The sequence below is a fragment of the Dromiciops gliroides genome, chromosome 4 (genome assembly GCF_019393635.1).
Source record: "Dromiciops gliroides isolate mDroGli1 chromosome 4, mDroGli1.pri, whole genome shotgun sequence".
Classification (NCBI taxonomy): Eukaryota; Metazoa; Chordata; class Mammalia; order Microbiotheria; family Microbiotheriidae; genus Dromiciops; species Dromiciops gliroides.
This window is the reverse complement of record NC_057864.1, coordinates 467,305,918-467,333,308: the sequence shown is the minus strand read 5'-3', so window position 1 is coordinate 467,333,308 and position 27,391 is coordinate 467,305,918. Positions and strand designations below refer to the sequence as shown.

The 27,391-nt window shown below is 47.0% G+C and overlaps 1 protein-coding gene across 6 annotated transcripts in view; it reads right to left on the bottom strand.

Annotated features, from left to right (window-relative positions):
- RAP1GAP2 (RAP1 GTPase activating protein 2) overlaps positions 1 to 27,391 on the bottom strand; it is a 298,254-nt gene that overhangs the window by 171,562 nt on the left and 99,301 nt on the right. The window contains exon 1 of one of the 6 annotated variants that reach the window (XM_043999910.1): positions 7,829 to 8,342. The exons of the other annotated variants lie outside the window; for them this stretch is intronic. Within the exon in view, the coding sequence (XP_043855845.1) occupies positions 7,829 to 7,941 (113 nt within the window). The 5' untranslated portion in view covers positions 7,942 to 8,342. Of the gene's footprint in view, positions 1 to 7,828; positions 8,343 to 27,391 lie in introns of those variants that run through there. 6 annotated transcript variants of the gene reach the window in all.

Genomic DNA, 27,391 nt, shown 5'->3' with positions numbered 1-27,391 from the left:
AATGGAACTGGACCTCAGGGACCTTCTAGTCCCACCATATCCCAAAGAGAATCCCCTATGTAACATGCCAGGCAGATGGTCAACCAGCCCTGGACCAAAAACCTCCAGGGGGAGGAGCAACACCTCTCCTAGACAGCTCTCCTGGACAGCTCCAGTGCATCCAACATCAAACCTAAACCTTCTTCTTGACAATTCCCCCCCCCCAATCCCCCTTGTCCTGGTTCTGCCCTGAGGAGCTAAACAGAACAAGCTGAATGTAGATTCCCTGGGGATAGGACTAGTCCTATGATTGAACTGATATAGGGAGATCTCTCTCTCTCTCTCTCTCTCTCTCTCTCTCTCTCTCTCTCTCTCTCTCTCTCTCTCTTTCTCTCTCTCTGAAACTCTTTTTACCAAAGCAGGTAGGTACCTTTTCTGCCGTGTATAGTCTTAGAATTAATTGCCCAGAGCAGAGAGAGGTTCATTGACTTGTCCACAGTCACACATCCAGTATGTGTCAGAGATGAGACTTGAACCCAGGTTTTTATCTATGACACCACACTGTTACTCAAATACTTGGGAGAGCTATCATGTCTTCTGAGAGTCTTCTCCAGACTAAATGTCATCAGATCGATGCTGATGCCATTGGGTCTTTAATTTGTTTTTTAAAATGGAGAAGTCAAGGAGAACCAGAAAATAGAAAACTCTTTTGAGGCAGGGTGGTATAATGGATAGAGCACTGGACTTAAGAGTCAGGGAAATCTGAATTCAAGTCCTTCCTCACACACGTCACTTAACCTCTTTTTGCCTCAGTTTTTTCATCTGTAAAATGAAGGGGGAGGGACTCGATGTCCTCTAAAATCCCTTCCACATCTAAATCTACAATTCTATAAAATTCTGATTTCTATTGAATTTTTTTTAAAAAAAGAACCTTGGACTTTTAATAAAGAAGGAGGAGGGGAATCCTCTGCCTAGTCCCAGGGAGAAACATACAGAGCCAGGCTGCTACCTCCATCAGGGCCAGTGGCAATGACCCAGAAGGCAAGGGTGTGCGATGCCCACCCAAATCCCGAAGGGAGGGCCTGCTAGAAGACTTGGCGGGGGCTCAAGCTTTCATGAGACACAGTGTCCGTAGTTGATAAGCTTGAAGGTAACCGACTTAATCTTCCAACCCCCCCTGGTTTCAAGGACATCCAGGACCAATGCTAATCTCAGTCCGAGGCGACTGAGATGGACTCTCCTCAGAAGGTGCTTTCAAGGTGAAACACCAGCTTGGTCCTTCCTTGAAGAGAAGAAAGCAGTTCTGTAGAGCAGAAAGAGCAATCCATTTTAGAATCAGGACCCAGGCTCTGTCCCCTCAACTCAAAGATCTACCTGCTTCTAAGCTGTGTGACCTTGAATACCCCCGCGCCCCCGTCCTCTCTCTGGGTTTCAGTTACTCCATAACTCAAATGAGAGGCTTATACCACATGATCTTCCTGTATGACCTTGGGTCAGTCATTTCACTTTCATGGGCCTCAGTTTCTTCCTCTGTATACCTGAGACTGGATTGAATGACCTCTAAGCTTCCTTCCAACTCTAAATCGACAATCTCTCTCCTTCCCACCTCCCAATTCCAGTTATCTCTCCCATCCCATTCCAATCGAATGATCCAAACTTAGGATCATAGATGGAGATGGGAGGGACCTTACAGGCTATGCAGTACAGCCCCCTTATTTTACAGAGGGGGAGACACGGAGACCCAGAGGAATGAAGAAACTTCATGAGATCAAAGGTTTAGAACTGGGAGGGATCTTGGAGGTTATAAGGGAGTCTGACTCTCTCGTTTACCGCTGAGGACACCGAGGCCTCCCCAGAGGTTCAGAGAGAATCATAGATTCAAAGCTGGGACTTTGAAGGTTATGAAGGAATCCAACTCTCTCATTTTACAGCTGAGGAAACTGAGACCTCCTAAGGGTCACACGGGTTGCATGTGACAGTGCAGGGATTTGAACCAAAGTGTTCAGATTTGAAAATCAGCATTCTTTCCACCAAACCACATTGAACTCACCTAAAGGGAAGAAGGTATTTGGCATTTAGGGCAGGACAAGCATAACAAATGCCTGTGAATGAATGAATGAATAAATTAAAAGGCATTTATTAAAAGGACCCTCTAGCATCTCTTTCCAGAGCCTTCTCTCAAGGTGTTATCTGGGAAGGTGGGAAGAAGAGCCCTTGGGGTCTAAAGAGGAAAAGACGACATTTAACTGCAAATGAGCCAGCCTCACCTGACTCCCCGGATTAGGATCACTCGATATTAAGAGCTCATCGTTCAAAAATACCCAACACAAGCTGATGTTTCCATACGCTGCCGGCACAGTGTGGCTCCACAGCTCACACCATCCAGCACGCAGAGCTGTCTGATGGAAGTAACCTCTGGATTTCTGATTCAAATGTGGCTTTCCCCGCCTCCCCCCTTCCCTAGCCCTCTATTTTCCCTCCCCCATGTGTTTAATTCCCAGAATCATTGCCGGGGTCAGAACCGTGCAGCTGGTTAAAAGGAATCAATTTGTCCTTGGGTTCCCTCCCAACCAAAGTAGATGGTATGACATTTGGAAGGAACCGGGCCTTCGACAAACATGACGATCCAATCTCTGGTCCTTGGAGATCTGGGAGAAGAAAAGCACTGACCATCTGTTCTGGGGAGTTTCATTCGTCATTTGCCTGAAGGCAGGGGACGGGACCAGATATTTGCTCAGTACTCTTCCAGCCCTTGATTCTAAGAGAGGTAAAGTGAAATGGAGATTAGCAAAGCGTGGCTGGAGAAGGGGAAAGCATGACCCCGTGGGGGGAAAATGGAGTTAAAGGCTGGGAACTTGGGTTCAAATCCTGAGCCTGCCACTGTTAGTTGTGGGACGTCAGGCAAGTTCTGGGGTGGGGGATAACAGGTTCCTAGATCCAGAACTAGAAGGGACCTCAGAGACCATCTCCTCCAACCCCCTCATTTTACAGATGGTTAAACTGAGGCCCAGGGAAGGAAAGTGAATTTTCCAGGAACACACAGCTAGTAAGTAACTTGGTAGGGCAGCTAGGTGGCGCAGTGGATAGAGCACCGGCCCTGGAGTCAGGAGGACCTGAGTTCAAATCAGGCCTCAGACACTTGACACGTACCAGCTGTGTGACCCTGAGCAAGTCACTTAACCCCAATTGCCTCACTTAAAAAAAAAAAGTAAGTAACATGGTGATTTGTTGCACTCTGCTACTCCTATTTCTCAGGTAGGGAAACTGAGGCTGGAGTTACAAGCAGCCTCCTTCAAGTGTACAAAGTGAGTTTCCAAGGTGGCATCAGGGTAAGAACCCTACCAGGATTTCTGTCTTACAATCTAGACACTGTTCTTGAGACAAGCAACAAATCTATGCCCGCCTTCCTCTCCTTCCTACCTCCCCACCCCCAAGCTGATACAGCAGACCCAAGTGGCCGGGGGAAGAAAGGTTGACAGCAGGAGGGTGACAAGAATGAGGAGCCTGACTGGAGGCCAAGAGTGTCATCTGTATGGCCCTGTAAATTAGAAGAAACCAGATCGATCAATGCGTAGATTGCTCCCCCACTGGAGGGAGATAGAGGCAGCAGGTGAGAACAGCAGGGTCCTCGGATGGAGCTCAGAACGACAGTGACGGGAGCGATAGGGTACAGGGCACTGCTCATGCCTTGGACTGAATTTGGAGGTGATCTGCTGAGCTACGCCACTGGGATTCAGCAGGGGGAAAGGGAGCAGCTGCTTCCAGTCCTCACCCCCAAGGCCAGCACCGTTCCCCCAGTTCCAACTCTTTTAAAAAAGAAAAGGAAATATCGGGGAGGGAGAAGCGAATGTCTCCTCTGAATTGAAACTCAATCAATCCCTTTCTCGCCACAGATGATGTCAGCCGTTGAGGCTGTAGAGGCTGGGGACTCTTGAGGACAACAAACGAGCAGTCTGGGCTGAAGGGCAGAATGGAGGGCAAGACTGGGAAGCAGGGAGGATGGCGGGAGGGTTTAAGAAGAAGGACCTGGGGGACACACAGCTTAGGCTGGCAACCTTGGACGTGGGTGAGCTGTCGAGAGGAACCAGTCTGGCTAAATTCCTTGCCTGCCCCTCTCCCAAGCATTCCCAGAAGTCGATATTCCTCTGTCTTGTTGCATTTTCCAGAAGGCCCTGCCCAGACAGAGCCTGAGGCTGCACGCTTGGTTTGTGGCTGGTTAACTCAGTGGGCATAGGGGATTACAGAACCCTCATCTGTCGAATGAAGCAGTGGCCTCTGAGGTTACTTCCAGTTCTATGGCTTTACTTATAAGCTCATAAGGATCGAGGACTTCGAGTTCAAAGTTCAGTCAGTCAGTCAACAAGCATTTATTAAGTGTCTGCTGTGTTCTAGGCACTCCATTAAGAGCCTGGAATTCAAAGAAAGGCAAAAACATGAGCTACCATTCTAATGGAGGAAGATGATAAGCAAAAATTATACTTCCAAAATATGTAAAGTGTAAATGGAAGATGACCTCAGAGGGAAGGCGCTAGGAATTGGAGGGGGGAAAGACAAGGAGACGAGAGTCCAACCCCTTCATTTTACAAATGAGGAAGCTGATGCTCAGAAAGGTTAAATAATTTGCCCAGCAGGGTCTCACAAATAGTAAGTGTCAGAGATGGGATTTGCACTCAGGTGTTTCTGATTCTAAGTCTAGCACGCTAGAGCAGAAAGGCACTCTGGTCTACCATCATTTTACAGATAGGAAGACTGAAGCCTAGTAAAATGAAGTGACTCACCCAAAGTCACACAGGTATGAGGTATCTGACCTGGGATTAGAATTCAGGATCTCATGGCTCAACATTCATCATTTTTTTCAACAGCACCACACTACCCACTGATAAGGAAGTCAAGGTCCAAGGTTTTATCTGGGGAAAACCAGGTTGCTTTGCTTTGCTCCATAGCCACAGCCAAGACCCCTAAATGCAGCCAACAATCAGTCTCTTGGTCTTAAATTCAGAGATGAAATCAAAAGAATAGGTGGCCTAGGGTGGCAGCCTCACTACTAGGAAAAAATGAAACCTATGTTGCCCCAAATAATAACACTACCTTATATCTGTAAACAACTCACAGTTTTCAAACTGCTTTCATACCCATTATCTCTTTGATCCAAGGACCTCTCATTCTACTGACAAAATCTCAACTCCCCCCATCTGTTTCATCTTCTATATTCCCACTGCTATTCTCCTAGTGGAAAACATCATTACCACTTCCCTGGACTGTTCCTATAGCCTCTAAACAAATTCTCTCACCTCTACTCTCTGCCTCCAAACCAGCCATCCCACCACTGACAAATATTTTGACTTATTCGTCATCATCAATCTAGTCCTAAAATCCTTTGCACAAAACCCTTCCTTGCTGAATGAGTCAAGTTCAATCATCTTAGTTTGGCATTCAAGGTCCTCTAGAGTCTGCCCACTTTATCTTGTTTGTACATACCTCCCATTTTCCCCTATTCTGTTCCTTAGTTCTTGTGAAGTAGTGTAGTAGAGGAAGAGTCTAAGGTTTGAAATATGAGGACATGACCTTAAATCCTAACTCTGTTATTTACTACCTGTATGATTTTGGACAAGTCATTTGAGCCTAAGTCACAGAGAGGTCACTTCGAGTTGTAGATCTATGATCTGCTAAAAAAACTTGCCCTGAAGCTTATGACCAAACACACACACACACACACACACACACACACACACATTTGCACACACACTCTTTGATTTCATAAAACACTTTGCTTACACCATTCTTGTGAACTTAAGTGTCCGTTCCATGAGAGTAAGGACCATGTCTCATCTAAACTTCACATCTCCCCTTGCATTTAGCCCAGGGCTATCCCTAGAGTAAGTACTTAAGAAATGTTTTTTAAATTGAACTGTATTTTCATAGGATCTTAGAAGGCACCTCACATACATGTAGTCCAACCCCCTTATTTTATAGATGAGGAAACTGAGACCCAATGAGGTTAAAAGACTTGTCCAAGGTGATTCCAATCCTCACAACACCATTAAGAAACAGACAGGCAGGTGTCATTTCCCTCATTTTATGAATGAGGAAATTGAGATGAAATTGAGAAAGGCATGACCAGGGTTCACAACCAGTTAGTAGCGGGGTTAGGATTAGAGCCCAGGTCTTGCCACTGTCTGTGACCCAAACTTAATAATTGTAGCTACTTCTCTGCCTAGGAAAGGCTCAGAGTGTTTCGGAAGCAGATTGACTATTACCATCCCCATGCTAGACAAAAGTACAGAAAGAAGCCTCCGGTGGAAGGAAGGGCCAGGTCTAGTGTCCAGGTCTCTCAGTGGAAGCTGGGAGGGCTCTGTACTGGATAACACTGCCTCCCCTAGGTCAAAGAGGGAATGACTCACAGTAGAGGGTGCCCATGCTGGAACCTTGCTGGAAGGCTCAGTTTCTATGTTGTCACCCCTCTGTTGGAAAACAGCCCTGGTGAACTGTGAGGAGCCAAAGTTTAATAAATCCTGAAGATGGCATCCGATGGATCATAGGAACATAACTTTAGAGCAGGAAGGGACCTGAAAGGCTCTCTCATCCAACTCCCTTGTTTTACAGATAAGGAAGGAAACTGAGGCTCAGAGAAATGAAGTCACCTGGCTAGAGTCAAACAGCTAGTAAGTAACAAAGGAGGGATTGGAACCCAGGTCTGCCTGGTTCCAAGTCTTGTACTATACCCACTATACTGAGCTGCCTCTCTATTGGTAACCACTTTGGTGGGTCCTTTATAAAGGAAAAGTGCCAACCACAAGGCACTTCATGCCAAACCACAACTGACCCCAGGCAAATGAGAGTACCCTGAGCCACGCCTCTGGGGCACCAGGATTTGTCTCCTTAAGACCAAGTTTCAAATATAGGAACTGAAATTCTTGTGTTCCCATCCCCAAAGACACATGGGTAGTTAACTCAGATGGATCCAAGGAGGGGGGAGGTGACCCATTGAGGCCCTGAGGGCCAGATAGGAGCTAACATCACTGCTTTTTAGGGCCCTTGAGCTCAGGCCTGGCACCCAACTCAGCACCAGGCTCCAGAAAACCAAAGATAGGGAGAGATTTTCCATGATTCTCAGGTCTTTGCACTCCAACCTCCATCTCCTCACCCTATAGGGGGTGTTCTCAGACAGCCCAGGCAGGGAAGACCTTGGGGGGAGGGGGAGAAAAGAAAGGAAAGCCAGCAAACAGCAGGGAGGGAGAAGTAGGGGCAGAGGCTTCCAGAGCCTAAGATGGAGATGCAGGGTAAGGAAGAGCCCCAAAGACAGAAACAATCTGCCAACTTCCCCCCTGCCCAGGCGGCACAGATGACTGTCAGATCCCCAGCCAGCGACTCTCTTAAAAATCAAGTTGCTGAGAAATAATGGCATCATCAAGGCATCCCCTGAATCGGGCTTCTGGGCAGGAGACAGTTGCCTGGCACTGACACGGACACTAGATCAATGCCCCCACACTGCAGGCTCCGAGAAAGGGCACTAGAAACCCTGAGAAAGCACGGGGGTGCAAGAGGCCAAATGGGAAAACTTGGGGGAGGCCAGTTCCAGAACTCTCCCTCTTAAACCTCCCTCTGGCTGCCCCGGGCACCCACCCCTCCCTGCTCCCTAAGGTGCCCCCCCTCCAGCAATGGCCAGCTCAGAGACTGCAGCGATCCCAGGAACGACACAGATGGGGCTGTGCCGCCGCCCCCCCCCCCAATACACACATCCCTGGAAAAGAAAAGATCACTTTAAAGAAACAAAAAATCAGGAACCTGCGAGTCAGCCTGGGGGAGGGAGGGGGAGCAGAGGGGGAAGGGGGGCTTTCGCCTTCTTTACCTTTTCGCTTTATTTTGCTTTCGGGACTTGTGCAGCAGTCCAATGAGCACCACAGCGGCTCGGATCCCCGCCTTTTTGGAGTGCATCCTGCCGGCGGCGGCGGGCTGGGACATAGCGGAGGCAGCCGGTGGCCCCGGCCCCGGCCCGGCGGGGAGCAAAGAGGGGACGGAGGGCTGGCCCGCCCGCCGCAGCTCCGGACTAAGGCAGCCCCCGGCCGGCTGCGCCCTCCCGTGCCCGCGTCCCTCGCATCTGCCAGCTTCCTGCCCGCCGCCTCCGAGGTGAGGGAGGCTCCCTCGGCCCCGATCAGGTGACTCCCCTCACTTCCCAGCGACCTTCAAAGTCACCTGCCCCCCAGCCCCGGACCCGGTCCCCGCCCGCGACTCCTAGGACTCGCTAAGCCGCCGCCCCGCTCCGGAGCCCCACATCAGATCCCTTCCCTGAGCCCGGGCCGCCAGGAGGGCTGCACGCCGGGCCGTCCCTCTGTCCACCCTTCAGTCCGTCCCGGCCTCCAGGAGGCGGGCTCCGGCCGCGCCCGCCCCCCACCCCCGACTCCCCCTCCTGCGGCCGGCCGGGGCGCCCGCCCGGGACCGGTCTTTCCCCGCCCCCTGCCCCGCGGGGCCCTCCTACTCTCCTCCCCCCGCCCCGCCCCCGCCCGCTCCGCCCGCTCCTCGGACTTCTCTGTCTGGGGACGGGAGGAGGTCAGCTCCCGGGGAGCCGGCGAGCGAGCCGCGTCTCACACGGGGCCGCCAAAGGAGTGAGGCTGGCCAGCCTCAGGTTCCAAAAGCCCGGCTTCTCTCCACCACCTTCTCCCCTCTCTCCTCCCTCCTCCCTTCCTCCCTCTCTGTCTGTCTGTACGTCTTTCTTTCTCAATTCTTTACACTCTCTTTGCTCGCTTTTCTTCCTATCTCTGTTCTCTCCCCTTCGCTTTCTCTTTGCTCTTTCTTCTATCCTCTGCCCCGCTCCATTCTCTCTTTATTCTTTCCCTCGTCTCATTTCCCTTCTCTTTCTCTTCTATTCTCTCTTTTCTTTCCTCTGACTATTCTCTGTTCTCTCTTCTCTTTTCTTCCTCCCTATCTGATCTCTTCTGTCTCTATTTCTCCCACTTTACCCTGTCAGTCTTTCTACCTCTCTGTGTCTTTCCTTCCTCTCTGTCTCTGTCCCTCTGTGTGTATCTTTGTGTCTGTTAGTCGGCCTCTGTCTCTGTGTGTCTCTCCCTCCCTCGGGCTCTCTCTCTCTCTCTCTCTCTCTCTCTCTCTCTCTCTCTCTCTCTCTCTCTCTCTCTCTCTCTCTCTCTCTCTCTCTCCCTCCCTCCCTCCCTCTCCCTCTCTCTCTCCTTCTCTCCCTCTCTCCGTGGGTGGGCCCGCCCGCCTCTGAGCATCTGGACCGGCGGGCGGTTGTGTGCTGTGTGTTTCTCCACCGTGTGTGAGTGAGTGTGTCAGCACCCGCGGCCGGACGGCCGGGATACTTTCCTGATGCTGTCACCGTCATAAAACCACGGGAGCTGAATAAAGACAGACAGACAGGCGGCCAGCACGTGCCCTCAGGCACAAATGAAATCGGACTCTCCCGGGATTCCCAAGCTCAAATAAGCGCGGAGAGGCCTGAGGACCCGCACCCTCCATGGAGGACTTGGAAAGATTGGGACCACAAGGGTCAAGGGGTCCGAGAGAACCTTGCGGGTTGCACTGGGGGTTGAAGGGGGAAAGCACAGCTTTCAAATGCCGCTGGGATCCTTCATACTCTCCCCGCGTGCCCGCCCCCCTCCCCCGCCCCGCTCAACCCCCAACCCCTCCTCCACATGCTCAAGGCTGCCCCCAGGCCAGCAGACAGCGAGGGAGAGAAGCCCCAGGGGAGAGAAGCCCCAGGGGAGAGAAGCCCCGGGCGCCCCTTCGGCATCGCCACCGCCGCTGCCAAGAAGCGTCCTTTTCGCGAGTGGCCGAATAGGGGGCAGGAGAAGCGGGGCGTAGGGGTGGGGTGTGAAAGGATGAAGGCTACCCATCTCCGAACTCCCAGCCCTGCAGGCGGCGGTCGCTCGGGAGCCGGACTGCACGAATTCCCAGACAGGCAGGCGAGGTTGGCGGGGCGGTGGCAGTGATAATGGTGGAAGCAGTCTCGCAGCTGCCCAGGCGCCCGAAGCTGGGGGAGGGGGGGTGGTCCGACTCCCAGTTAATATTTGTTTTCACTCTCCCCCCCCTCACCCCCCAGGAGTTTGGGAAAAGTCAAGGGTAAATGATCAACTTCACCGCACCAGCACCTGGGTCTGGCAAAGCCTTGGTTGCCGTGGAGACCCCTCCTAGTGCCCCCACCCCCACCTCCAATCCCGCCGAGCCGAGCGCGCACCCAAAGGCGAGCCGAGCGCGCACCCAAAGGCGAGCCGAGCGCGCACCCAAAGGCTTTCCGGCTCACTCCCTGCGCTCCCACCCAATACTTGAGCCCGGCCTAATTTTCACTTGGGTATTTCGGCAGCACAACGAACCCAGAGCTGCTGATGCTATTCCCTCCCCCCAACCCCACCCCCTACCCCAGCCATGTTTCACCCAAGTCAGGAGCCTCTTCTCCTAAATTTCGTTCCTTGGCCAGCCTTCCCCTTGGGCAGAGACTCCGGATGAAAAGCTTTGGGTAACTCCCCATACCCTCTAACGCATGAAGGCACCCAGTGTGTACACACACACACACGCACCCTTTCTCTTAAAGAGAGATTGAGACAATCCGGCCCCTCTAAGAGGGCTGAGGTGGAAAACAGAACAATTAATCTATCTTTTGAGTCATCCCAGTTCAAGGAATAGTCCCTGAAGTAATTTCTCTGGTGTTTGGTCCAGTCTAGTACTCAAAGTCCAAAGCACAGAAAATAAGGAAGAGAAGGGATGGTACTCTTGAGGAAAGGGGGCCCAGAAAGCAAGGGAAAGCTGGGCAGCTGAAGCATAAACCAGTTTCTGGGTTGGTAATGGGCAATTCTTTCCGAAATTGCTGACGGGGAAAAGCCAAACTAGCCAGCCCATTGTTCCAAGAGGCCTTGGGTTCCATTGTGTTCCATTAATACTAATCGGGTGCCCCACTTGGCACCTGTACTCAGTGAGAGAAATGCCCAAATAAAAGGAAAAGGTGGGTATGAGCAACTACCTGTTGAACACCTCGGAGTGGACCTGGGATGACAAAATTAGAGCTGGGAGGGTTCTTGGAAATCATCCTCAATTCTTCCAAAATCACATGGCTAAGCAGAATTTGAACCTGGTTCTTCCTGGTTCCAAGTCTAGCATCCTGTTCAATGCAGATCCAACTCAACATGCCTAACACATAGCTTCTTTTCCCCAAATCATGCCTCCCTCCAAACCGTTGTTCTATTTCTGTTACTGTTGAGGACACCTCCATCCTCCCAGTCACTGAGGCTTAAAACTTCAAAGTCATGCCTGACTCTCCCTCATCGACGTAGCAAAGCACTTGCCAAGTTTTATTGATTCCATCTCCATGATATCTCTTAACATCTGCTCCCATCTGATAAGGCTGATTACCTTCTTTCAGCACCTCTTCACCTCTAGCCCAGTCTAATATAACAGCCACCTCATCCATCTCTTTATTTCCAGTCTTAAATTTTATAACTGGGAGGGACCTTAAGGGGTCATCTAATCTAACTCCATCCTTTTGCAGATAATGGCACTGAGGCCCAGAGAGGTAGTGACTTATCCAGGGGCACACAGGTCATATCCAAGGTGGGACTTGACCCTGAGTGCTGGAAGACCGGGATCAGTGCTCTTTCCACCACATTGTTCAGTCTCTTCCCTCTCTGATGAATTCTCCATGCTGTCACCAAAGAAATCGGTCCAAAACTTCAAAAGATCTAACCATCTAACTCAAAACTCTTCATCAGGGGGCAGCTAGGTGGTGCAGTGGATAAAGCACCAGACCTGGATTCAGGAGGACCTGAGTTCAAATCTAGCCTCAGACACTTGATGCTTACTAGCTGTGTGACCCTGGGCAAGTCACTTAATCCTCATTGCCCCACAAAACCAAACCAAACCACACCAACAAAAACCACCTCTTCAGCAGCTCCATTTGGCCTCTTAGATGAAATAAAAACATCTCAGCCTGCCTCTTGATTCTTGCCTGCCTCTCTAATGTGATAGCATGATTACCCCCTTTCACCCATTCCCCAGGCCAGTCAGACTGGTCTAGCTGCTGTTCCCATCTCTTGCCTCCATGTTCATTGTACAGGTGGTCCCCCGAACTGGAATCCCTTCCCTCTTCACCTTTGTCTTAAAGAATCCCTGGCTTCCTTCAAAGTAGTGTAGGCACCAGCCACCTCCTACAGGAGACCTGCTTGCCACCTGCCCTTAGCTGCTAGCTCTCTCTTCCTCCGGCCACTACTGCTCTGGGAATATATTCATTTTCCCCAATATACTATAAGCCCCTTGGGGGCAGGTACTTATTTTGGCCTCCTTAACTTCCACACCAGCATAGTGTCTGACACCAAGCATGGTTTCAGTGAAGAATTATTGAATTCAGAAGAAGCTGCTCTTCTCTTTCTGGTTCCTAGAAAAGATGATGCCTCACTGAGAAGAAAAGATGGGTTAAGGCGTGACTGAGAAACCTGGAGAGGGAGTCCAGGATTTTGAAAAACATCCTAAAGGGGGAGGAAACTCAAATGAAGCTGGGCATGGGAAAGGGAAGAGAACAGTTTCTCCACCTTCCCCTGGTCAAGCCAGTCCTGGGGCAAGTTAGCTCAGTTGGTTGGCATGCAGTAACAACCAGGACAGAGTTGAAGATTCTCTCTTCAACCTAGGCAGGATGGTGGGGGTGGGGGTTAGAAACAATGCTGGAGTGGAGGGACCAGAGTATTGCTGCTTACTAGGGTTGTAACCACATGCAAATCATATAGTTTCTTGAAGCCTCAGTTTCCTCATCTGTGAAATGGGGATAAAACATGACCTCATGAGGCAGCTAGGTAGCGCAGTGCATAGAGCACCAGCCCTGGAATCAGGAGGACCTGAGTTCAAATCTGGCCTCAGACACTTAACACTTACTAGCTGTGTGACCCTGGGCAAGTCACTTAGCCCCAATTGCCTCACTTAAAACAAAAAAACCATGACCTCATTCTTAGGAAAAAGGGATACTCTTCATAAACCTTTAAGATTTATGTGTTTAAGGTATTACAATCATAAACTCATAGATCTAGAGCTGAAAGGGACCTCAGAGGCCATCTAGTCTAGACCTCTCATTTTACAGATGAGGGAACTGAGGCCCAGAGAAGTCATTACTTGTACAAGGCCACACAGTGATAATTAATGTTTTCCATTAGATCACAGGATCATAAATCTAGAGCTGGAAAGGACCTCAAAAGCTCTCTAGTCGAGAATTCTCATTTTACATATGGGGAAACTGAGGCAAGAGGACAGGTAATAAGTATCAGAGGTAGGTCAACCTTCAGTACCTCTTCTTTCAAAGCTCGACTCAAGCATTTCTCCAAGAAATCTTCCCTGCTTGTTACCACCTAGCTGACAGTGTTCTCACCTTCCTCAAATTTTCCAAGAAGAAATTCTATTGCTCCCTGTATTATATTGCTTTGTATACAAGTCATATCCACCTCAGCATAATTTCTTTATCTTTTAACACAACACCTTGCACATAGTGGGTACTTAATATATTTTTGTTAAAGGTTGGCCTAGGAGAAGAAATTTTTAAAAATGCACCGTCTTCCCTTATTTGTAGAGATGGGGGGGGGGAGACTATGGGTGTAGAACATTAGACACAGTCAGACTTTAATGTTTAGATTAGTTTTTGTTAAACTGCTACTTCCTTGTTTATCCTTTGTTATAAGGGTTGGTCAGATGCATACAGAAGGGGAGCAATATGTTCAAAACCAAATAAAAACCATTAAATGACCATTGAATTCAGCATGCTTTAATGGAAAGAATTGGATCTGAAGTCAGAGAATTTGGCTTCAAATCCCAGCTCAAATACTTGCTACCCACCTGTGTGACCTTGGATAAGTCACTTCACTATTCCAGGCCTCAGTTTCCTCATCTATAAAATAATGGGTTTGGACTAAATGACCCCTTACATCTTTTCTGGCTCTAAATCTGTTCTACTAGAAGTGGAACAGAAGGGAAACAATTAGGAAATGTTTGCCAAGCACCTGTTATATATCTAGTACTATGTGAGTAGCTACCATGGAAGAGAGAGTTTTTGTTGTTTTTCCATCATCTTTCAGTCATGTCCAACTCTTTGTGACTCCCTTTGAGGTTTTCTTGGCAAAGGCACTGGAGTGGTTTGCCATTTCCTTCCTCCAGATGAAGAAACTAAGGCAGGAGTGTTTAAGTGACTTGCCCACGCAGCTACTGTGTTGGAGGTTGGACTTGAACTCGTCTTCCTGACTTCATCTCCAGTGCTTTATCCACTGCACCAAAAGTCCTTTGCCTATGAAATAAGGTAGGCATCACCCACAAATTATATTGATTTAGTATCCACTATTGCAGTGTGGGCAAGCAGATTTTGTCATTTATATTTATGGGACCTGGTGGACTCAGGATTTATCTACAGGAAAAAACAAAAATTTTAGGTGCAGCAAGAAGGCATTTCTAGCCCTAGATCACTATTGATCAGAGAAATGCAAATTAAAACAACTCTGAGGTATCAACTCACACCTATCAAAGTGGAAAATATAACAAAAAAGGGAAATATTGAATGTTGGAGGGGATGTGGGAAAACTGGGACGCTGATCCACTGTTGGTGGAGTTGTGAAAAGATCCAACCATTCTGGAGAGCAATTTGGAACTATCCCCAAAGGGTGATAGAACTGTGCATACCCTTTGATCTAGCAATACCACTGCTAGGTTTATATCCCGAAGACATGCCCCAAAAGAGAAAAATACCTATTTGTACAAAAATATTTATAGCAGCCTCTTTTTGTGGTGACTAAGAATTGGAAATCAAAGGAATGTTCATCAACTGGGGACTGGCTAAACAAGCTGTGGTATATGATGGTGATGCTATATATATTATTGTGCTATAAGAAATGACAAGCAGGCTGATTTCAGAAAGACCTGAAAAAACTTGTATGAACTGAGATATAGTGAAGTAAACAAAACCAAGAGAACATTGTACACAGAGACAGCAATATTGTTTGATGAAGAACTGTGAATGACTTAACTATTTTCAGCAATACAATGATCTAAGACAATCCCAAAGGACTAATGATGAAGCATGCTATCTACCACCAAAGAAAGAACTGATATTGATTGAACACAGACTGAAGCATTTTTCACTTCCTTTCATTTTTTCTTTTATTAAGTTTTCTTATTCAAAATTATTAATATGGTAATGTTTTACATAATTGCAGATATACAACGTATATCTGATTACTTACCACCTCAGGAGAGGGGAAAGGAGGGAGAGGACGGATAGAATTTGGATCTCAAAACTATAAATAAAAATGTTTATTATTTTAAAAAAGAAAAAGAAGAAGGCAGTTCTACACTCCCATTCCCACTCCAGACTTTTAACTGTCCTGCTCTTTCTTATCACAGTATGGGTGAATAACCAAACACTAGAAAAAGAAGGATTTTCTGGCTTTTAAAATGTGCCCAGTGGGCAGCTAGGTGGCACAGTGGATAGAGCACCGGCCCTGGGGTCAGAAGGACCTGAGTTCAAATACAGCCTCAGACACTTGACACTTACTAGCTGTGTGAGCCTGGGCAAGTCACTTAACCCCAATTGCCTCACCAAAAAAAAGAAAAGAAAAGAAAGAAAAGAAAAAGTGAATGAATGAATGAATGAAAAAATGAATGAAGTATCCCTTACTAACACCTGTACTGGACTAAGTGTAGCCTGCCAAGGAGGTAAAAGAGGTTAAGTGACCTAGTCTTCAGAAAGAAATCCTGGAACCTTGACCTTGACCCTTCCCAGCACAAAGGGGAGGGGCTGTCAGGAAAACTGGGGAGGGTGTTAGAGGAAATTAATCATAAACAAGAGGGTAGGAGACCTGCCCTCCAGGGTCCAGTGGACTGAAACAAGTAGACACGCATGCCTAGCTGGGAAGAAAAGCCTTCTCTGTGCCTGGGAAGATATCCGGGGAGACACATCCGTGAGAAGCCAGGAGCCAAGCCTGCTCCCAAGAGTCCTGAGCAGACATGGCTGGGGCCTGGGGCCTCCTGGGTCCACCCACTTGAGCTAGAATGAGGGTAGGAGCTCCCCAGTCTCAGCTCAGTTTCTTTTCAGGAAAATGATGAAAATACTCCAGAGCTGGGACAGGGGTTGGGGGAGGTCAGGGACTTTTTATCTCAGTCAGGAGGCCCCAGATTTCTCCCCTCCCACCCACACCCTTTTTCTAAGGGTCACAGGACCTGGAGCACATGTCTTGGAGTCAGGTTGAGAGCTGAAAGACACCTAACCTTTATACCTGCTTGAGCCAGATTTGCTGTCCCATCCCCCACCGTGGCACCCACACACTCTCCCCCAGGTACCTGAACACCCAATATACCTACTCCCCCATGTCTGAGCACATGGCACATGGGGGGAGGGGGGGGCGCGCGCGCGCGTGCGCGCGCGCGCGTGCACACACACACACACACACACACATACACTGAGCACCAGGTGTACAACACAAACAGATGGCCACCCATCTCTGGCAGATACACCAGCTCCCCCTCCTGGCTCACACTATGCTTGTTTTTCTGAGGGTGAGAAATCAACAAGAGGGAAAATTAGGGATGGGGGATAGAGTAGGGATGTTGGAGCATAGATTGAGACCTGGGAGGGCCCCCAGTGGCCATCCAGCCAGATACTGGCCCTAAAAGGGGTCATGTTTTGCCTTTGATCCCACAAGGAATACTAATGTCCATATAGTGCTTCAAGTTTGCAATGCACTTTATGCACATGATCTCATTTAAGTCTCAAAACAACCATGTGTGGGGCAGCTAGGTGGCACCAACCCTGGATTCAGGAGTACCTGAGTTCAAATTTGGCCTCAGACACTTGACACTCACTAGCTGTGTGACCCTGGGCAAGTCACTTAACCCCCCATTGCCCTGCCAAAAAAAACAACCAAAAAACAAAACAAACATGTGTGGGAGATACTATAATTTTCTTGGTTTTACAGATGAGGAAACTGAGACTGACGGAGGCTAAGGAACTTGGGAGCATAGATTTAGACCTGGGAGGGGTCTCAGAGGCCATCTAGTCTCAAAGAAGAGACTCTAGAGTCCATAAGGTCCAACATCCTCATTTTATAGAAGAAACTGATGAAGAGAGAAGTTAAGTGACTCATCCATGGTCACACAGATAATAAAAGTCCAAGGAAGAAATCAGATTTCCTGATTGCAAGCCCAGTGTTCTAACCACTGGTCCACAAAGGCATCTCTGCATCTATGTCCCATCTTTCCCAGCCTTTTCTTGCTCAGGTCTGAGAGCAGACCAATCTTCGTCAGTAAGAGAGGACCTCATCAAGATATCTTGTTTCTAAACACTGGTCCTTCCCCTAAGTCTCAGGCTCCCAGAATAACAGATTTAGAGTGGAAGGTACCTCAGAGCCTAAGCTGATCATTTTACAGACCAAGACACTGAAGTGACTGCAGTCACCACCATCCCTACACTGCCAGGGCTGATGATGGAAGGGAGCTGAAGAAGCCAGGATGAAGGCTAGGGCCAGGCCAGGAAGGAGCTGGAACAAAGCCTTTCAGGAACATCAGCAACATTGCTCAAAGCCCAAGCCAGCAGATAATTGGAAAACTTCTATATTGGGCTTTGTAATGGGTTATGGGATTTGGAGTTGTGTATTATTTACACATACTGATCTGGGGCAGCGAGGTGGTGCAGTGGATAGAGCACCAGCCCTGGATTCAGGAGGACCTGAGTTCAAATCTGGCCTCAGACATTTGACAATTACTAGCTGTGTGACCCTGGGCAAGTCACTTAACCCTCATTGCCTGCCCCCCCAAAAAAGAAAAGAGCACTGACCTTATAGTCAGGAGACCTTCTACTCACTAACCAAATAGGACATCCTCTAAGCCTCAGTTTCCCCATCTGTAAGATGAGTGATGGTGTAGAACTAGGGAATCTCCAGAGTCCCTCCCAGCTCTAACAGGCTGCAATTCTCTATTACTGGATTGTTCTGACAAATCACTGTCCCGTTTTCATGGCTGACTTATTTCATCCCTTGACTCAGTTTTCTCATCTGTAAAATGGTGGTAAAGGAATTTCCAAGAAGATGGCAAAATGAAAAGTCACAAGAGAGCTTAGCACCTCAATACAGTCCTTAAAAACAGCCCAACTGTGGGTCATAATACCCGCATCACTTTACTCAGAGTGGTGTCGTAAGGAAATAAGCATTTATTAAGCAACTAAGACAGAAATGGAACGGTCCCTCCACTCAAGGAAACTGGTATCCTATAGGGGGAAACAAGACATAGAACACTCTGTAAAGCCTAAAGCCCTTTATAAATGTGAGCCAGACCAACAGACACAACCAGTGATACCCCATCTGTCCAACATCATCAGAGAATAATTAACTTCTCCACATAAGTGAATTCCCTACCCCCTCCCAAAAGCCCCTAACTGTAGCCTGGCCTTTTTAAGGACCAGAAACTCTCTCTAAATATTTTGAATGAAAATCTTCTAAAACTAAAAAAAGGGGGGCAGCTGGGTGGTGCAGTGGATAGAGCACCAGCCCTGGATTCAGGAGGACCTGAGTTCAAATTCGGCCTCAGACACTTGACACTTACTAGCTGTGTGACCCTGGGCAAGTCACTTAACCCCAGTTGCCTCACCAAAAAACTAAAAAACTAAAAAAAAAAAAATCTTCTAAAATGGATCACATACTTCCTTGTCTTCTTAACCAGAATATACATTAGGTGAAACAATGTTTCAGGGGCTTTATTTACTTCCCTGGGAATAATGTTATAAAGGTATCCTGTAAGCTGATAGCTGATCATCAGGATAATGGTAATGTTACCACTTTCTCCAGGGCAGGGACGATTTCATTTTTGTTTCTATAAGCCCAGGTGCTGCATCAGGGCCCGGCACCCCGTTGGTATTTAATCACTGCTTGGTAAATTAAATGTAAATGAACTCAAAGGACTACTGGTCTTTTATTCGACATCCCCTCCGCTCAACAGAACAACTTACCCCCGAAACATGGAGAGGGAATTGTAGAAACTCTCTTTAAACCAACTAGCTAGAGACCAAACCAGGCTGACTGACTCGCTTGAAAGTTCATGGGTCAGGGCCCTGTTTATATTTTTATTTGACAGCTCCCGTTATTTCATCAATTAACTGAAGTCTCTTGCCTCCTTCAGTCGTGGGTACTAGTCAGGAAATGAGGATATGCCCCAACTTCCCTTTCTAGGCCAGTCAATACTTTCACATATTAGCACTGCTCCCAGAGGCCTCTGGGGCTTGACTTAAGCTAACGAATGAGTATCCTTCAACAGGGGCCTATAAATAGAATTCTTCTTCATGAATTTGTTAGTGGCTCATTCCTCACTTCCTATCATGGAGCAAACCAAGTTACTGCCAACACACAGCCAGCCTGGCTCCTTCCAAGATTCCTCCTGCTTCTGGAGAGTCAGGAGCCAGGCAAACGGGGAAGGGATGAGGGGAGGACCCCAGCCAGCCATCTCCCAACAGCCACTTGGTTCCCTCTGTGCCCATCAATGTTTCTAATCCCCATTCAGACCTTACACTCAGAAAGGTTTGGAGCCTGTCTAACCTACATGTCTCCTGCTGAGATCCAAGCCTTATTTTCTCTCCATCCTGTCCCCCCTCCCTCTTCTCCCTGCAGCAATTTCCAGCCAAAGGAATAGGTCAAAATAGCCAGATAAAAAACTCATTTTAGACCAGAGAAGAGACAACGGCAAGCTAGAAGGTCCATAAATAAGATTTACAGCTAGAAGGAAGCTTAGAGAGATGGTGTGACTCCATTGTATTACAGGAAAGGTCATGGAGGCCAAGCTGCAACTAGGCTGAGGTTCCTCAGAGCATCTGCACCCACCCAGGGAAAATGGACACTCCATTTCCATAGTGCCCATTCCATACGTGACCCCTCTGTCTTCTCCGAGGGGTTAGATGGCCAGGGTCCTTAGCTATTTGGCCTCTCTGGGAAAAAGCTGATACCTTTCTTGGTCCCTCATGAGGCATCTGTTTTGGTCAAATCTGACACTTGCTAGCTGTGTGACCTTGGGCAAGTCCTGTTTGCCTCAGTTTCCTCATCTGTCAAATGAGCTGGAGAAGGAAATGGCAAACCGCTCCAGTGTTTTTGCCAAGAAAACTCCAAATGGGGTCGTGAAGAGTTCTACAGGACTGAAAACTACTGGACAAAAACAAAAATAAAGACTAGACTACAACCAAACAGAATAGACAAAATATCACTGCTGCTCTCCAGTCCCACAAACTCTAATGGCTTAGAGATCAAAGATTGGTATTTGAGGTTCTCCCTCCACAATCAGGCTCCTGGCTCCCCCTTTCAACTTATCTTCCACTGCCCCACTTCACCTCAAGCCTAAGTAGGAGGTGCCTACAATTCCTGCCCCCACCCATCTCAAACATTCTCAGGGCTGTAAGTGTGCTCACTGTTCCTTATGAGTGCCCCCCCTCACCCTTCTGTCTCCCTCCCTTTTGAAATCTTCCCTGTAGAGCTGGTAAAGAATGGGAAGCTGAGAGGGTGCCCACAAATTAGGGAGTGGCTGGACAGGTTATGGTATATAAATGAGATGGAGTACTACTGTGCCGAGCCCCCATCAGTGTGATGACGACTAGGATTCCCCAGAAGTCATGAGGAAACATGCTCATCACCTCCTGATAGAGAGGTGAAGGCCTTGCCATGCAGAAGGAGACAAATTATTTTTTAAAGAAATGGCCGGGGCAGCTAGGTGGTGCAGTGGATAGAGCACCGGCCCTGGAGTCAGGGGTACCTGAGTTCAAATATGACCCCAGACACTTAACACTTACTAGCTGTGTGACCCTAGGCAAGTCACTTAACCCCAATTGCCTCACCAAAAAAAGAAAAAAGAAAAAAAAGAAATGGCCAATGTGGAAAACTGTGTTGTTTGACTATCCATACTTGTTGTGGGTTGTATTTTTCTTGTGATCTTGTTGGAAGGGAGAGTGAGAAAGTGAATCTTGGGGGCAGCTAGGTGGGCAGCGGATAAAGCACCGGCCTTGAATTCAGGAGGACCTGAGTTCAAATCCAGCTTCAGACACTTGACACTTACTAACTGTGTGACCCTGGGCAAGTCAATTAACCCTCATTGCCCAGAAAAATAAAAAAGAAAAGGAAAGGAAAAGGAAAGTGAATCTTGGCTGATTAAAACAAATCAACTTTTTGGGAGGCAATCAGGGTTAAGTGATTTGCCCAGGGTCTCACACTACTAAGTATCTGAGGCTGGAGTTAAACTCATGTCTTCCTGATTCCAGGGCAGGTACTCTATCTACTGTGCTACCTAGGTGCCTCAACAATTCAACTTTTTTAAAAAAAGAGATATTACCTGTTCTTCAAGGCCCAATTCATATGCTACATCCTCTATCAAGCCTACCCACTCACCCTCCATCCCAAATTGGTTTCCTTTATATTACATTGTCAGGATGCACAGGACACAATTGAGGTAGGATTCAATTATTTTCAAGGAAGTTTTAGAAGCCAAGGGATGAACTTGGAACTCAATCAAGATCTTGATCCTTCTTTGACTGAGGAAATTGGAAGAAATAATTCAGCCTGATCTAGATATGAGAATAGGATAAACTATCCAGGAAAAAGAAAGACCCAAAGGTATAACTAGAGTGGGAGCACAATGGCTCTGCCCCAGAGCACTGAAATTCAGAGGGTTGTTGACTATACTTTCCCTCCTTCGGCAATGTACAAACACTTGAGGCTAATTAGGTAAAACAGAAAGCTATCAGGTGTCCTGCTTCTCCACCTACAGGAATCAGTGTCCCAGAGGCAGCCAGATGGTACGGTGGATAGAGCACTGGGCCTGGAGTCAGGGACACTTTAGTGCAAATCTGGCCTCACACATTGTGAATCTGGGCAAGTCACTTTAACCTTTATTTGCCTCAGTTTCTTCAACTGTATAATGGGGATAATAATAACATCCACCTCCCAGGGCTATTGTGAGGATACAGTGAGATTACGATATTTGTTGTTTGGGTTTGTTATTGTTGTTTTTTAAGGCCTGGCATATACCAGGTGCTAACTAAATGTTTGCTTGCTTCCTTCTTTCTCTGTCCAACCCATTATGGGATGGTGCCTCGGATGAGGGCTTCTCCTACTCCCTGATGAGAAAAAGGTCTCCCCAGTCCTGAACGACTCTTGTTGGATATATTTTGGGATCCCCCCAAGACTGCCGAGGTCCCTTCTTCTCCTCCATCCACCCCCAACCTGCAAGATCATACACAGTCAGATTTCCTAGAGCGATCAATGATAGGCAGTGGCCCTGCTCCAGGTGACATTGGATATGAGGATGGTTCCCAAGGCCAGGTCAAACAGAGCATCAGCCTGGGAGATTTAATTTTCATTTGCAGACCATTCCCCAAGATATCTGATGGGCATGAGGGCTGCACTGGCCTGGCCCCCTACCGATGGCTTCCTCCTGAGCCCAAAGCCCTCTTTATTTACAGCTGAAACAGGAGGCTGAGGGAGTCCCGTACAAAGGGGAGATGGCCCAACATGCCGAACAGAGACCCCATCTCTCCCTCCCAGGGAAGCTGTCTTAGGATTCCAGGTGCCTGGGGGCAGCTAGGTGGCACAGTGGATAGAGCACCGGCCCTGGATTCAGGAGGACCTGAGTTCAAATCCAGCCTCAGACACTTGATACTTACTAGCTGTGTGACCCTGGGCACGTGTCTTAACTCTCATTGCCCTGCCCCCCAAAAAAATATTCCAGGTGCCACATTTCCACCAAAACAAAGATCTGGTTTCTACCTCAGTTTCCTCATCTATAAAATTAGAGACAGACCAGATGATTTCCAATGTCCCTTCTAGCTCTAAATTTGTGATCCTGAGAACTTTTAAAGACAAATTCTTTTGGGGTTGGGTAGTAAGTGTGGAAAGCATGGGACACTGCAAACCTATATTGCACTCAGAGTCAGAAAGACCTGAATTGAAATCTGGCCTCTAGCATTGACTAGGAGCAAAAAAATAAATAAATAGTTGTTGTCAGTGATAATAATAAAACCTATTTTACATAGTGCTCTAAAAGCAGAGTGCTTTGCATAAATTATCTTGTTTGAACTTGACAATAACCCTGTAAGGTTGGTTTTTGTTCTTCATTTTCAACGAGCACCAGTGATGTCAAAAGGTGATGTCTTGACTTGAATGAATTGGATTTAAGGGAGGCAGAGTTGCACAGTCATCAACCTCACTCTCTCTTTCAGAGTCATGGAAATCCAGTGGCAGAATGAAGGTCAGGATGACCGGCAATGGCCTGAGATGCAGTAGATGACCTTGGTCTCTTCGATGTCTTACCTAGCTCTAAGCAATCCATAGCACCTGCTTCTGCAGCCCTCAGGGCCATTGGAATGAACTGTTCTCACCCACCCATTCCACTGGGGGAGGGCTTCACATGCTTGGGGTAGACACCCCCCCCCAAGTCACAGATGGGTCTGAGGCCTACTGGTTATGACCTTTAACTTGTTTTAGCCTGCCTTCCAAGATGGTTTACTGGGTGTGGCTGTTACACCAGCTTCTTAGAGCCATGGGTGAGAGTTGTGTTACAGATGAACACCCAAGGTGGATGAGCAGCCCTCATACCAGAGGTGCTAGTTCTCCCTGAACACATCCAGACACCCCAACCCCTGTAAGGTAGGTGCTATAATTATCCCCATTTTGCAGATGAATAAACTGAGGTTGAGAGAGGTAAATGTGAGTTCCTAAGGTCACATAGCTAAGAAGTGTCTGAGGTAGGCTTTGAACTCAGGGATTTCTGATTGCAAATCTAGTATCCTAATTAATATGCCACACTTTCACTGTCAAGAAGCTTTCCCCTGACACCACATTTGAAGGAAACACTTCCTGATAATCAGAGCTGCCTAAGAGCTGCCTAGACACCTCAAGAGCTGGCAGGCACCCCCAGCTTGGAGCTCCTCAAACAAAAGCTGTATCACCTCTTGACTGGTGTTTTTTTGTGTGTTTTGTTTGTTTGTGTGTGTGTGTGTGTGTGTGTCAATTGGGGTTAAGTGACTTGCCCAGGGTCACACAGCTAGTAAGTGTTAAGTGACTGAGGCCGGATTTGAACTCAGGTCCTCCTGACTCCAAGGCTGGTGCTCTATCCACTACGCCACCTAGCTACCCCTTGACTGGTGTTTTAGCATGGAGATTTCTTTCAGGCATGGATTGGACCGGGTGGAAACTAAAATCCTTTCCACCTTCTAAATTCTGTGACTTTGTCCAAATAATTTCATTTCTCTTAATCTCAATTTCCTCACCTGCATAATGGGTTGAATAATAAGGTAGGCAGTCCCCACCTCAGGATTGTTTTTAGGCTTATATGATATCATCAGATCACTCTTTTGGAAGGGACTTCAAAGGCCCACTAGCCAAACCCTCTTATTTTACAAGATGAGGAAATTGAGGGTAAACAACTTGCCCAAGGTTGTAAGGGTCAGAGGCAGGTTTTGAACCAAGTCCTCCGATTCTAAACTGAGGGCTCTTTCCACTGTACTCCTGTTTAATGCTTCTCAACATGGGTAATATGCTCTGTAAGCTGTAAAATGCTATAAAGGTCAATTGTTCATATTATTATTTTTTACTCCCAGACTCAATTGAGAAAGTTCAGTCACCAAAGCTTCAATCTAATCAGCTGAAGAAATAAGCATGGCTTGCACTGAGGGATGGTCGCCTCGCCTTCAGGCTTTACCAGGACGCCCATGTCTGGCGAGCAGTGCTTGTCCCCTTAAAGGCTTTAGTGAAATTGGCAGGCAGATGCCCAGGCCCGCTCTGCATGATCACCCCTGGCTTCTGAATCAGCTATGATGCTGGGAAAATCAGGACTCAGGAGAAAGGAGCAGATGAAGCGTATTCTTAGGAGAAATCCTGTCCTTTCCCCTCACCCCCCAATCCAAAGAGTTCTGGCTTTGGAGTCCGAAGCTCAGCTCCTGTCCCAACCCTGATCCTTGTCTGTGGGTCCCTGGATCCCAGTTTCCTCATCTGCAAAATAAGGGGGTTGGACTTTGTAAAGGTAACATAGTGTAGCTGATAGAGTGCCAGGCTTAGAATCAGAAAGAACCAGGTTAAAACCTTCCTTAGACAGTTACTAGCTGTACCACCCAAGGCAAGTCATCTAACCTCTCTGCCTTAATTTCCTCATCTGTAAAATGAAGCAGGCTACTGGTTAAGAAATGGAGAGCTCAATCAGTAGAACATATTTGGTATGCAACAGACAGTGGGAAATAAACCTAATAACCCAGTGTCTGATAAACCTGAAGGTGCCAGCTTATGGAGTAAGTGCTCTTTATTGTACAAAAGTTGTTGGGAAAACTGAAAAGTAATCTTGCAGAAACTAGGTATAGACCAGCATCTTACACCTTATTGTACATGGTGATGTGATAAAGAAATTAGAGAATCAAATTATCTTTCAGATTTATGGATAAGTGAAGCAAATTATGGCATATGAATATAATGGAATGCTATTATGCCATAAGAAATAATGAAAGAGATGGTTTCAGTAAGACCTGGGAAAATTTGTATGAACTGATGCAGAATGAAGGGGAGCAAAGCAAGAACGATTTATACAAGAACAACATAGTAAAAAAACAACTTAGAAAGCCTTAAAAATCTAATCAACACAATGACTAATCTTGATTCCTAAGGACCATGGATGAAGGATGCTACCCACCTCTTGACAGAGACAGAGAGGAGATGAACTCTATCCAGAATGAGACACATTCTTTGGATATGGTCAATGTGGGCAGCTAGGTGGCACCATAGTGCACAGTGTGCCAGGCCAGGAGTTAGGAAGACTCATCTTCCTAAGTTCAAATCTGGCCTCTGATTCTTACTAGCTGTGTGACTCCTGACAAGGCATGCCACCCTGTCTGTCTCAGTTTCCTCATCTGTAAAATGAGCTAGAGAAAAATATGGTGAACCACTCCAGTATCTCTGCCAGGAAAACCCCAGATGGAGTCAGGAAAAGTCAGAGGTGACTGAACAACAACAATAATGTGGCAACTTGTTTTAGTTGACTATGCATATTTTATTGGAAGGTTTTTGATTCTGTTTTCAATGGGAGGGGAGTGGCAGGGAGGGAAAAAATCAATTTTTGTTCATTAAACTTCTGATTTAAAAGTAAAATAATTAAAAAAAATAAAGAACGAGAAGGTGGGATTTGATGACTTCTCAGGTTTCTTCCAGCTCCAAATTTATGTTGTTATTATCTAACCTGAGAGTACCAGTACCTGAGAGCTAGTGGTGAGTTCATGTGATCATAGGATTTAGAATTGGGAGAAATGTTAGGGATCATTGAGTCCAGATGTTTTTCCCCTTTTTCGTGAATCATAGACTCCTTTGGCAGCCTGAGGAAGCCTATGGACTCTTCAGAATCATGTTTTTAAAAGCATAAAATAAAATATATAGAATTACAAAGGAAGCCAATTATATTAAAATAGTTATCCAAAAAATTTTTAAAATAAGTTCACAGACCCCTGATCTAATCCAATGCCCTCATTTTACAGGGCAGCAAATTAAAACAAAGGGAGGGGAAGGGACTTGCCTGCCATTCAAATACAGATCTCCTAATTCCTAATCCAAGGCTCTTTCCACCACGTTATACTACCCTCAGGGGACAAAAATGTCTTAGGATAATTTGTGCATAGTCTCGGTAGCTCCACACCAAGGAAAAGTTACATTTCCAGTCTCCCAGCTGAATCCCTAAACCCGGAAAATGTGTTCCAGGAGTTGCATAATTTACTTCCCTTCTCCAAACCTCAGTTTCCATCCTTGTAATTTAAGAGGCTAGCTGGAATGGGCAATGAAGTCGATTTTCACTCTAATGACCCATGATTCTATTCTAGACAGCTGGAGAACCACAGAGCTTTTAAAATACACACCAGGCTCCTTCTGCCGGAAACTAAGAATGAGTCTGTCTCTGTGTTGACTCATCTCACTAATACCCAAATTTGTTCAGTACCATGGACACCACTAACCATGAAGAAGTTGAACTCAGATCTATTGCCTTTCACTCAAGGAACAACACACCCTCCCACCTAGAACAGAGAATCATAAAGCTCAGAGTTGGAAGGGACCATACACAGAATACGAATTCCTTTCAAAACATTACCAATATGAAGAAAGTCCCCATATACTCCAAAATATTTATAGAAGCACTTTCTGTGATAGAAAAGTAAATGCCTATCAATTGGGGAATGGCTGAACAAATTGTGGTACATTAATGTAATGCACTATCACTGTGCCATAAGAAATTACACGAGATAAATAAAGAGAAGCAAGGAAAGAGCTATGTGAACTGATGCAGAGTGAAGTTAGCAAAGCCAAGAAAACAATATACACAATATATACAATTTACAACAACGTCAATGGAAAGAATGATGACACACCAAAAAAACAAAAGTAAATGTAACAAAATT